General features: G+C 38.0%; 1 protein-coding gene across 1 annotated transcript; it reads left to right on the top strand.

The window, feature by feature from the left end:
* Window positions 1–4,319: 4,319 nt before the first annotated feature.
* Window positions 4,320–12,072, top strand: LOC132096257 (sal-like protein 2). The gene is made up of 3 exons (XM_059501508.1): window positions 4,320–4,956; window positions 6,820–10,373; window positions 10,540–12,072. The coding sequence occupies exons 1-3, from the start codon at window positions 4,881–4,883 to the stop codon at window positions 10,675–10,677; spliced, it is 3,768 nt and encodes a 1,255-aa protein (XP_059357491.1). The 5' UTR covers window positions 4,320–4,880; the 3' UTR covers window positions 10,678–12,072.
* Window positions 12,073–12,287: the final 215 nt, after the last annotated feature.

Here is a 12,287-nt window from a genome sequence, read left to right as displayed (position 1 = left end):
TGATATTTTACTAGTAGGTGTATCTATCTGTTAAAGGATAGCAATACAATACAATACAATACAATACAAAGGATATCCTACAATCTATCTGTTGTAGGATAGCAAAATAAAGTGAACTGTGACATATTATACCCAAAAATTCTTCATACAGTGGACTGTAAAACTGATAAAATTGGGCACCAAAGATTTTTCAGACATTTTGACCTAACCATGATTTGCTTATGTGTTTTTTCTTTGATTGCTAATGCAACCTTTTTACACCTGAACAAAGTTTAGTGTTGCTTGGTAATAGGTTGACATACATTTTTTTAATCTAATTGTGTACTTAAATTTAACAGATAGATATTTTTTTGGTTGATAGTAATCCATTACACCTTTTTATCAAAGTAATCTAACATTATCAAGATTAATTTGTTATGGCAAAGTTTAACTCTAAATTTGTGTCATATTTTATTACAATTTTCTAAACTATAGCAATAAACTGATTATATGAGAAATGCTGAAGGTGTCTGAATACATTTTGGTTTGACTATATGTGCAGGTTAAAAATTAGAACAAATAATAAACCAAATATCAAAAGGAATTGAGAGCAGAATGACAGGTAAACAAACAACATTCAATAACTCACAAGGAACTAAACGCTGGGCACCTCTGCGTTTTGTTCCGTGTGAGTTATTGAATGTAAATCCTGTTCCTGGAGATCTACCTTCCTGCAAAGTTCAGCTCCAACCCTGATCAAACACAACCTAACCAACTAATTAGGATCTGAAGGAGCACTTGATTATTACAGACAGGTTTGTTTGATCAGGTTTGGAACTGAACTCTGCAGGTAGATCTCCAGAACCAGGATTGGGCACCCCTGAACTAAAGAAACACTAGGGCTATATAAATGGGGCTAACAAGCTTAAGATAGCAAAACACATTTGGGGAGACTAATCAAGGAGAACCACTGAACAAACAGAATAAAAACTGTATATGTGTGTGTGTGTGTGTGTGTGTGATATTTTTTATATATGTCGATGCCTTCTTAACATTTCTAAATTTTTTATTTAATTTAGGGTGTATGATTAAGATGACACCCTGTTTAACAGTGGCATGCCAATGGGTGAATCAGATGTTTTAGTTAGTGGGACATCTAAAATTTCTGAGGTGTGTCCACAGTCTTGGAGTTGAGAAAGCCCCTAACAAATGGTCAGTTTTCAAAAACATGATTGCATGCCTCAAAACCTCAAAGCCAATCTTTGCATCCAACATGCAGTAGGATGATGGGCAACAGGTTAGCGAGTTCATTGAGGAAGTGGAGATGATGGCCAGAGGAAACACAGATCTCCTGACGCCAGTGGAAACAGCGATGGAGGAGACTGACAGTGGCTGGGGATCAGACCAAGTTAGAGAGAGAAAGCTTTACTCTGGAGCCACCTTATCGTAAGTAGCCTGACAAACTCCGTCCTAAACAATGTTGTTGTTTTTTTTCTCAGTTTCTACAACAGCTAAACTAGCAGCAAATATTCAACCATACTCATTAAAAGTAATAAATAAATAAAAAGGATAATAATAATACAGGTGCTGGTCATATATTTAGAATATCATCAAAAAGTTGATTCATTTCACTAATTCCATTCAAAAAGTGAAACTTGTATATTTTATTTATTCATTACACACAGACTGATATATTTCAAATGTTTATTTCTTTTAATTTTGATAATTATAACTGACAACTAAGGAAAATCCCAAATTCAGTATCTCAGAAAATTTGAATATTACTTAAGACCAATACAAAGAAAGGATTTTTAGAAATCTTGGCCAACTGAAAAGTATGAACATGAAAAGTATGAGCATGTACAGCACTCAATACTTACTTGGGGATCCTTTTGCCTGAATTACTGCAGCAATGCTATATGACCAGCACACTTGATAACTGTAATAATCCTAAATACATGTATTCTCTCTAACTCTTTAAAAAAAAGTTTTGCAATAAAAACATACTTGTCATGCAATGCTACTTAGGAAGCACGGAGCCTTGATGTATCAGTAGTAATCAAACATTTTTGCCACTAATACAAACATACATTTAAAACAACATTTTTAAGCTTTTATTGAAATAAGTCGGCAAAAAGTCAAAATTTCAATTTTTATATAGCATTTTTCACAAAACATTGTTAATGTATATTACACTACCAGATGGAATACAAGTTGTCTAAAGGATTTCCAAGATGATATTTTTATTTTTCTACTTTTGTTCTGCTGTTTTATTTTAAAGAGCCACAACTTCCAACACCTGGAAATACAGGATATCTTCTTCAGATGAAACAATCTCCTCACCTGAATATGTGGTAGGCCTATATTCCTTTGTGATGTAAACATTTTTTATGAGGAGTCCTCGCCAAGACAGGGGGAAAAAAGCATTTCTATACATTTTAATAATAGGCTAGCAGTTTATTATTAAAATGTGTTATTTAATATGAAATATTTTTTTCCACAGATAGCCTACATAATTAGAGCTGTTTAGTGAGGCTGTCCTGGAAGGTTTTACCATGGGATCTTTGGTAATTTCATAAGGATTTTTAAATGCAGGCTATCAGTTTTGGGTTTATGAATAAAATAAGGTTTGTGGCTAACAAAAAAAAAAAAGAAAAAAAGAAAAAAAAAAGTTTAATTTCCTATTTGTTCTACAACATAAACTGCATTTATATGAATGTGTGAAAGACTATGTTTTCTAAACACAGGTTTCTAACAAGTTGTTATCCTTGGACTACAACTGTTGTCCAAGTCATCAAGCACATTAACTCACATCCTTGTGGTAGTTGTAGTCCTCATTTAGCAACTTGTTAGAAACGTAGCCACTCATCTTTTAATAATACTGTAAACCTAATACGGAGAAGAGCTCTCTTATTGTAACTCGTAGCAATAAACAACTCCAATATTATAGTAAAAAGATGTGGAATACAACGAGAACCCGGGGATTTATATAGGCTACCTACTCGTGGAAATTGCCTTTTCTTGTAAGAATTATTACCTATAAGATCAAATATTTTTCTATATAAAAAAATTCAAATTACGTCATCTTAAAAGAAAATGAACCGTAAAGGCCTTGCTTTTTGGGCAGTTAAAGACAAACATGAGTAGTACGGCTCGTTAATTACTCTGCAGAGACAGTGTCCGGATTGGACCGACAGACTCACAGACAGACATCCGTCGATGCTGCAGCGTCAGTGTGCTCAACAAAGGCTCAGGCCGGGGAGAGGGCCATTTTACAAAATACAAAGGAAGCAGAGCAGCGAGGGAGGGGAGGACTATGGGAATGACGGGAATAGCGAAATATCACTTTACGAAATCGCAATGTGCCATCAAACCAAACACTGAACAATGGGTGAGAAGTGATCAGTCACGACTATAACAAAATACAGTGTACTAACGACAGTAGAGCAATAAATAATTTAGCTGTCAAAGCGACTGCGCATCACGGTGGCAAAATGCCGGAACAGCACTGATGATATTACGAGCCAGACACTGTACGACGTAATCTATCCAAATTTTGAAAACAGCCGTGAAAGATTATCGTCTGCTGGTAAGTCTTTATATCATTTACAATCAGTACACTCCAAATGTAAACGACGTCAAAGTATTTCATATAGTCATAAGAAATATGAATCATAATTGGTTATGATGATCATAGAGCGCGCCGGAGGACGCAACAGGTCGCGCGTACAGTAGAGCTGTAGTTCCGCGTGCATTTGGCTGACGTAATTATGACATTTGTACAAGAATTTTACGAGCTGTATTTTAGCATTTATTGACATGAAAGCTAAACACTTTAATGTTTTTAGACATTAATATCATTTTAATAAAAAAATCTTGTTATCTGACGTTTTAAAACAGATTATATAATGATGTGTCATATGTAAGGAATGTGTGCATGACCAAATGCTTTAAAAGCCAGCTGAATCAATAAATAAGTAAATAAATAAATAAAAAGGAAGAGATAAAAGGGTGTACATGAAATATATAATTCTGTTGAGTACAAATATGTATTATTTTTTTCTAAAAAAAAAACAATCTTATAGATTATGCTACTAAAAACTAATAAAAGGACATATCTTTATTATAGACAGTCAAAATATATATTGTTTCAAATTCTATTATTAGGCCTTACTGTATTGATATAGTGATGCCACTGACATGTGATAACCTCTGCAAGCCTTTTTAAGTTAATGCTGGCCTGTTGAATGCATGACATTAGTTTAAAGTTTAAAGTCAGAATATGACATTATAAAACAAATATAATATAACATGATAACTATAAATACATGTGGTCTCCTGACAGATTCTTTGCAATAAGCTATACAAAATATATTAAATATATATGAAATAAAAAATGTCTATCAGTGATTACCAAATTAAACTTTATACTTTATCTCAACCCTTCATGCTCTTACCTGGTGTCTAATTATTAAATACTACTCAGACTTAAAAAAGGGTCAGGGGAACACCTTAAAACTTGGGGTGTAAGGGAAAGGAGGGGTATATGCATGAGTAGGTAGTGTTCTGCGTTATTTGAATGCAAATGCAAACAGAACAAGCTGAGACTGTGTTTGAGAGAGAAACAGGGAAAAGGAGGTGGAGAGTTGTCTTTGGATTTTGGTTAGAAACTGAATAGACACAGATTTAGTTTGCCAAGTGCTTAGTTCACTTTTGAGACATTGCTTGCTCATGTATGCACTTGGCATTTGGCCTTGTAGCTCTCTATATTAATCAAAAATTGATTTTTGATGGTTTCTCAGAACTGATGCAGTGAGATTTACTGTCATTTAGTTCAAAGAGAAAGATTTTTAAACTGTTCCAACCAATGGACCAATTAGACATTGACTTTCCACTGCATCATGTCACGCCGGAAACAGAAAAGACCTCAGCACTTTTTCAGCCCCATCCTCAACACTTCGTGGCTACTTCAACATGGTGAGAAATGTTTTACTGTTTAGTAAGAGAGCTCCATTGTTTGTGTCAGTGAGCCGTCTTGCAAATGTCATACGAGATATTTGCTGTGACATTAACAGATTCATATGCTTACAATATCTGATCACATTTTAAGAAGGGTAAAATAAAACAAAAGTAAAAATAAAAGGAATTTCTGTAATATTTCTGTAATATATCTCGACAGCTTTCGTCGAATTTCCAATTATCTTCCGACCCAAGCTTGGAATTTAGACCACCCACAATATAATGGCTATCGAGAATGTTTAAAAAGAAAAAGAAAAAAGAAGAACAAATAGTGAAGTGAACATAAAAGGTACAGGGATGTGTAATATGCCTTACTGGATTTTGAAAAGGGAATTAGAAATAGGTTGTGGAAAAAGGTGGACAACACTGAAAAGGAGGAGACACTTGAGTGCCTTAACGGGAATGGCATGAGACTTCATTGTCTCTGTGAGGCTTTGTGGTCGTGCACTCAGGCATTAACTGCCAGGAAGTACATGCATAAAAGTTTGTTGGTCTGTGACTTAAATTCTAGAGTTCTTGAAGTACAGGAAACTTTATGCATCTCTCCCTAGCACATGAGTGTGTATGTATCTCTAAGTAATTTGTATTCATACTTGTATTCATTCATATTTGGATATAGCTCTGATGCTGTAGGTCACTTATTTTAAGCAATCTTGCTGTTTTCAGTGGTTGACAATGGCACTAAGACTCACTGACCTTTCAGGCTTCGCTGAGTTAGGAAAGGAGATTTGTTTAAATATATGAGATGTAATAGTATATATTCACTTACTCAGACAAGGTGGGTTGGTGAAGTGGCTTAGGAATTTTGTGGTGAGATTCATTGTCCATGTTCATTGTTGCTGTGGAAACAAAGTTGCTGTTAGCAGTGCTAAAGAACTGTAAGTCTGTTGAGGAATGGGATTTCAGATCAGAGGGAGCGAGGGGATAGAGAAAGCAGTCTAGGATGAGACAGCAATGTACAGGACTAACTAAAAAAGAGGTGAAAATGTACAGTACGCATTATGTTCTTTATAAGTCATGAGATATGATAATAGATGCATTTATTAATATTAAAAAGATGTTTGTTGAAGGGTAATGATAATGAGAGTTTAAGTGGCACAGTAGGTGGCATTTATGGGAGCCTTGGTTAGAAGAGCAATACTACACTTTGGTTGGCCTTTAATACAAATATTTCTAAAAAGGTCAGCCAGAGGTAAACTCCCCATACTGTATGTTATGTTTCCTTAGTGATGTTTGTGTAAGCAATGAGTAGAAACAATTGAAAAACAATAAAGATGACAACAACCTAAAGAAAATTAAGTATTAATAAAGTACTTAAGGTTAGAAATTTGGTTTGGAGATTTGTAAGGCTAAAAGGTTTATCAGCTTCACCAGTCCAATGACAACAATAATGTGGCAAACAATAAAAATTAATTAAATTCCAAAATGAATTGTGTAATATAATCTATACAATCTATTTTCTCTTTACTCAATTCCGAATCACTAATTTAAAGTACTCTATGTAATACATTAATTGTATTAAAATAATAAATTTAGAATGATCTAAATGTTCAATTGACAACTATATTCATATATAAATATTGTTGTGGCTACCTTTATTGGTCTAATCTGCATTAAAATAATATATGTGTACCTATGCATAAATATATAAATTAAACAATCTATTAAATATCAAAGAAATTCCTGAATAGGTACCATTTTTTCCCTTGCACCTTATTGAACTTGCTTTATAAACATTAGACTAGAAGTATCAGAAGTACGATAATCAATTATTTGCATGGCATAAATTGTTCCAAAAATAGTTTTTCTCTGATTTCTTAGAGGAGCAATTGGCAGTGAAGTCCCTCACCTCTACTCTTGCAAAGAACTCTTCCTGCTCTTCTTCACAATCAACAACTCAAAGCCACCAATCTTCCTCAAACCCAAGCACACCAGTTGAGAGGCTCACAACACCTTCTCTGCCTAGAGCCAGCCATCCTGTTTTTCACATCCCTAGCCAACCCATACAATTTACTTTAGACCTCAAAGAGTCTCATCTTTTCCAAATTTCTGATATCCCATCCCATTCTACCAATCAGTGTATCACTACCACTGCACCAACTGTGCTCTCTACCCACAACCACACTCACTTACCCATGGCTTCTCCAAAGTTAGGTGTGTCAGCAACCACAACCTCCTGTTCATCCTCCTCAGCTGCTGCTTCTCTCTGTGTGCCTCCACACCCTGGAAGCCCTAGTTCTGTGCCTCAGGGTCCTCCAAGTCCAGTAACACCCTCTTCCAGCCCAAGCACAGTCCCCTCAGCCCCAGCATGCGCACCCGTCAGTATTGCTTTCATCTTGGAGGAGCTACGCGTGCTGCAGCAGAGGCAAATTCATCAGATGCAGATGACTGAAGAAATCTGTAGGCAAGTACTGAGATTGGGAGGAGGATCTTGTGAAGTGGATTCAAAACCATTTACACTACCATCTCTGCCACAGCTCTGTTTAAAAGGTTCTGTTAACTACCCCAGACCTTCCCGACCAAAGTCATCCCCTCCCCCTACCTCTGTGGCTCCTCTTTTGGCCTGTTTCTCATCCCTTCTACCCCCTCAGCCCACCTCTAAGTCCTCCAAACATACCCACCCTCTCTTGAATGTTTTACGCCCCCATAAAGCACAGTATGACAGCGGCATAGTTACTCCAGCAAGCTTCACCAGTCACACAAGTGCGTCCACATCCTCATCAATATCTACAGCTGTTGCCTCAAACTATCCACTCACACTTTCTCTTGGCCTTCCATCCCAAAAGTCATCCACCACAGGAGCTAGTGGACACAGTGGTCTGACCTTCCCAAACCAATCTATACCAGCAGCTTCTGTCCCTTCAGCCCCCTCACAGGATCCAAAACTCTCTGCTCAAGGAGGTACGACTGTCTCAATGTCAGGGCGTATGCAGCATGCATGCCGATTTTGTCGGAAACTCTTCAGCAGTGATTCATCCCTGCAAATACACTTGCGTTCACACACTGGGGAGCGTCCTTACCAGTGTCCTGTATGTTTCAGTCGATTCACCACACGAGGGAACCTCAAGGTCCACTTCTTGCGGCATCGTGAGCAAAACCCTGAACTCTCTTTTTCATTGTTTCCCTGTTCGCTTTTTGCATCTGTAACTGGGGGATCAATGGGAGGGTCAGCACAAATGCAACCAAATGCACAAATCACCTCCACCAATACAAATGCTACTCAGAGGCATCAAAAACAGCAAGAGGATGATCTGCGTGGGAACAATCTTGAGGGATCTACTGCCTCAACACGTGCCACAACCTCATCTCTTCCTCCTAGTATTGATTTGGCACTGCTGACCACTGCACACTCTCTCCTTCAGCTAAATCGTGCCGCTGCTGCTGCGGCTGCTGCAGCCTCGACATCCACTACCTCCTCAATCACATCCTCATCATCTTCCTCTCTGGCCTCCACCCTTCTCTCAGCCCCTGCCTCATCCACCTCCTCAATTGCAGGTGTTTATAAAGGAGTGAAACGCTTTGATGAGAACACCCCACCAATACCTACTCTGCTTCCCCATTCTGCTTACTCACAGCTTGCCAATTTACCCAAAATCTTCTTCCCAACGTCTTCAGCTCAGCATCATGCAGGCCATGGGTTTCTCAGGCCAACAACTCCAGCTGGATCCTTCCTGCCATCCCCACAAAAACACATCACATTCCCGTTCACAGCATCATCCACTACCCCATCCATCTCAACACCAACCTCAGACACATCGAAGCTGCAGAGACTGGTGGAGAAGCTAGAGAAAGAACCACAATCTCAGTCACACTGGGTTTCTTCCATTGGGGAGACTTCTACCAGCAGCCATACTATAGCAGAAGCATTAAGCTATAGCAGCAGTGGTTTAATGAGCACAAGCACAAGTGTGGTCACCTCACTTCCATCATCTACGATCCAAATACCATCATCCCTCTTCAGCAAGGCGTCACCCTACCTGGGACTTATGCACTCTGCTGGGACACTTGCCCCTAATCAGTGTAGTGTGTGCCTGCGGGTGCTAAGCTGCCCAAGAGCATTAAGATTGCACCAGGCTACTCATTTAGGCGAGCGACCCTTCCCTTGCAAGCTATGTGGTCGATCCTTCTCAACTAAAGGAAGCCTTCGAGCACACCTTGCCACCCACCGTGCCCGCCCACCAAACAGTCGTGCCCAGAATTCTTGCCCCTTATGTCAACGGAAGTTTACCAATGCCCTTGTGCTACAACATCATATCCGCATGCACTTAGGAGGACAGCTACCACCAGAGCAGATGCCAGATACCTCAACAGAATGTGATATTTTTTCCCATTCCGAGTCTATGGAGTTCTCTGCTTCAGAGATGAGCCCTAGTGCTACAGATGTTCAGTTACTAAATGATCTACAATCCATTACGGATTGTAGACATACTGAATCCCTGGCTGTCAGTACTGCTCTTACAGCATGTGCCATAACCTCCAGCCTACCAGCTTCACTTAGCTCGGGTCCTATTCCACCTTTAGACCTAAGCCCTGACCCATCCCTGAATCCAACCCCCTATTCACCTCCAACGATCAGAGCTGATCCACCTGAGCTCTCTCTCAGTGTACCTTCTCCAGTGGATTCTGCACCCTCACTTGTCCCCCTTGCCACCCAATCAGTGTTAGCAACAACTGGCCCTGATGCAACTGATGAACTATCTTTTGAACATTCCAGCAACACTGCCTTCTTGGAAGAAAAAAAGATTTCAAGCTCCCCTGCACTGAAGAAAGAAAGTCCACAAAGAAATGACTCTGAACACTGTGAAAATAGATCTGTCTCACCTATCCCTTGTTCTGGATCCAAATCAAATCTGGAGGATCTTCTTAGTATACAAGCTCATAATGCATCCAGAGTTCCTCTAACACATCCACAATCAACACCACCTTCTCTCCTTGCGTTGAGATCTGAGAGTGCATCTTCTTATACAGTACACCTAGAGGAGCCTGACCAAAGCATTCTCCAAAAATCTAAATTAATCCCCCAAGAGTTCTCTAAGGAAGAAAAGACAGAAGATAACATACATAAAACACCAAAGAATGGACAAAGGACAACTCCAGATATGAGTATTAATGCAGAAATGGTATCAGACACTGTAAAAAAAACTAATGAGGATGAGACTGAGGATCGTGACACAAATATGCAGAAGACCATAAAGGAAGCTCACTGTAGTTCAACTTCTAAGGATAAAGCAGATACAATAGCAACTGAAATGGACAGAACAGATTCAACTGTATGCATATCACTGACTCCCAGTCTTCCACCTCCAATGCCAGAGAAAAAAATCTACCACTGTTCTGAATGTGGAAAAGAGTATGCAAGTCGCAGTGGACTTAAGGTGAGTGGCATTTTTAATTAATTAAGCTAAATAATTATTATCATAAAGTGTGAACATACAGTTTAACATGGCACAATGTTAGTTGCGCAATAGTTTTTCATCCTTATCTCGGTGCAATTCGAAAGTTACATGACAATTAAAGAACATCTCTTACTATAACTTCTAGGGACACATGAAGCACCATGGAGGATTTGTCAAGGCACCTCGAGCTCTTGCAAAGACCAAGGGCCCAGAAAGAGTTTTGCATCATGAGCGCTCACAAACTCACCACCTTCCAACCTTTCTCCCCCCAGGACATCAGTGAGTTTTGGAACCAAGCCCTCCAGAAACATCAGCAAGCATCAGAATGCTCTCCCTAGACCCTGTTAAAGGAATCAGAAACAACGTATTAAGATGAATTTAATAGCTGACAAAAGGGAAGAAACCTGAAGGATTTTACTATGACTAGACTAGATTACTAGACTGAAAAAAATAAAAATAAAAAACCCCACACATGTACACACAGGGTTATTTCTTGATTTAAAAAAATGCCCCTGATCTTTAACCCAGATCCAAATATTAAAATACCTGCATTGTGTATTTTAATATATTTAATGATCTCTAAATAGCTTATAGTACTTCCTTGAAATAGTATGTGATGTTCTTTTGGATAAATGTAAATTATTTTGTCTGCGTAGGTTAAGATGGATTCCTTTACTTTTCCAAAGTGAAGATCTTAAGGTACCGGTATCTAAGGATTTGAACAGTAGCTTTAGGTGAGGAACAGACCAAAATTTACTAAGACCAATGTTGACATAATCGATTATTTCCTCTCTAAGATTTATTGTATTGGTATACCATTTCTTTATTTTTAAAGAACATTTAAAAAACATGCTGTGTTTTTTATCAAAACTGTAAAGAATGGTAAAATTTGGAGGGAGAGTATTACAAATTAAGAAATATACTACTTACTCAATTAAAATGCACCTTGTCAATACCTTGTTCAAGGGCCGCCATGCTCAAATCATTGATATAAACTGTTGGTCAAAAATTTAAGCTTATGTCAGTTTTCATAATAAGCTCAAAATTATACAGACAGTACAGCTGGAGCAAAGAGGAAGTAAATGTTAAATTGTTATCTTAGGTCAAACCAACTGTGAACAAGTGCTTTTAACAAGCTGATATTTTAAACACTTCATAAAATTTACATTATGTAAATTCACATGAAATATTCTTGATGTGTACTAAATCTTCAGGCTTTTACTTAATAGTTTACAAGTTGGAAAGCACCAAAAGACCAAACTGTAAATATGACATGTCAACCTATGTCCATTGTGTCAATGTTTGTCCTGTCCAGTTGTACAGTATTAGACAATATACTGCTCTTAACACCAACTAGACTAAAGAGTCAGGCAAGATTGTTTAACAAGCCTGTATGTCAGTGTAAGCTCTTGTTACTTTAATATTGTCAGTGTAGCTATTGAAAAAGATAATAGAATAAATTGACTCATTCTGAGATGAATCGCTATCTAGTTTAAATGTAACCCTTTCTATATTTCTTGGTGGAAATGTTTGTTTCTTTGGTGATGTTTGTTCTTTGTCTGGACACTTTTACGTGTACCTTCAATAGAAATTGTATGAGTCTGACTATGAATTGTAATTTCATGGTACAGCAAAAAGATGAAAAAGGAAATAAAAAACAGTGTATTCATGACAAGAATTAGAATATGCATTTCTTTTTACCACGCACACTTTGTTGTTGTTTTTAGAGTCTACATCTACAGTGCTGTTATTCTTCCTTGGTGGTCTGAGGGAAACAGTTTTCTTCACATACAGGCATCCCTAATCTGTTCACTCCCTAACACAATCAAACTCTTCTGCACTGTCTGTGTGTGCCACATCAAGCGCAGTGAGGGAGAAATTGGAGGAAGCGTT

The sequence above is a fragment of the Carassius carassius genome, chromosome 20 (assembly GCF_963082965.1).
Source record: "Carassius carassius chromosome 20, fCarCar2.1, whole genome shotgun sequence".
NCBI classification, from domain to species: Eukaryota; Metazoa; Chordata; class Actinopteri; order Cypriniformes; family Cyprinidae; genus Carassius; species Carassius carassius.
The sequence above is the reverse complement of the archived record's forward strand: the minus strand, read 5'-3'. Positions and strand labels throughout refer to the sequence as shown.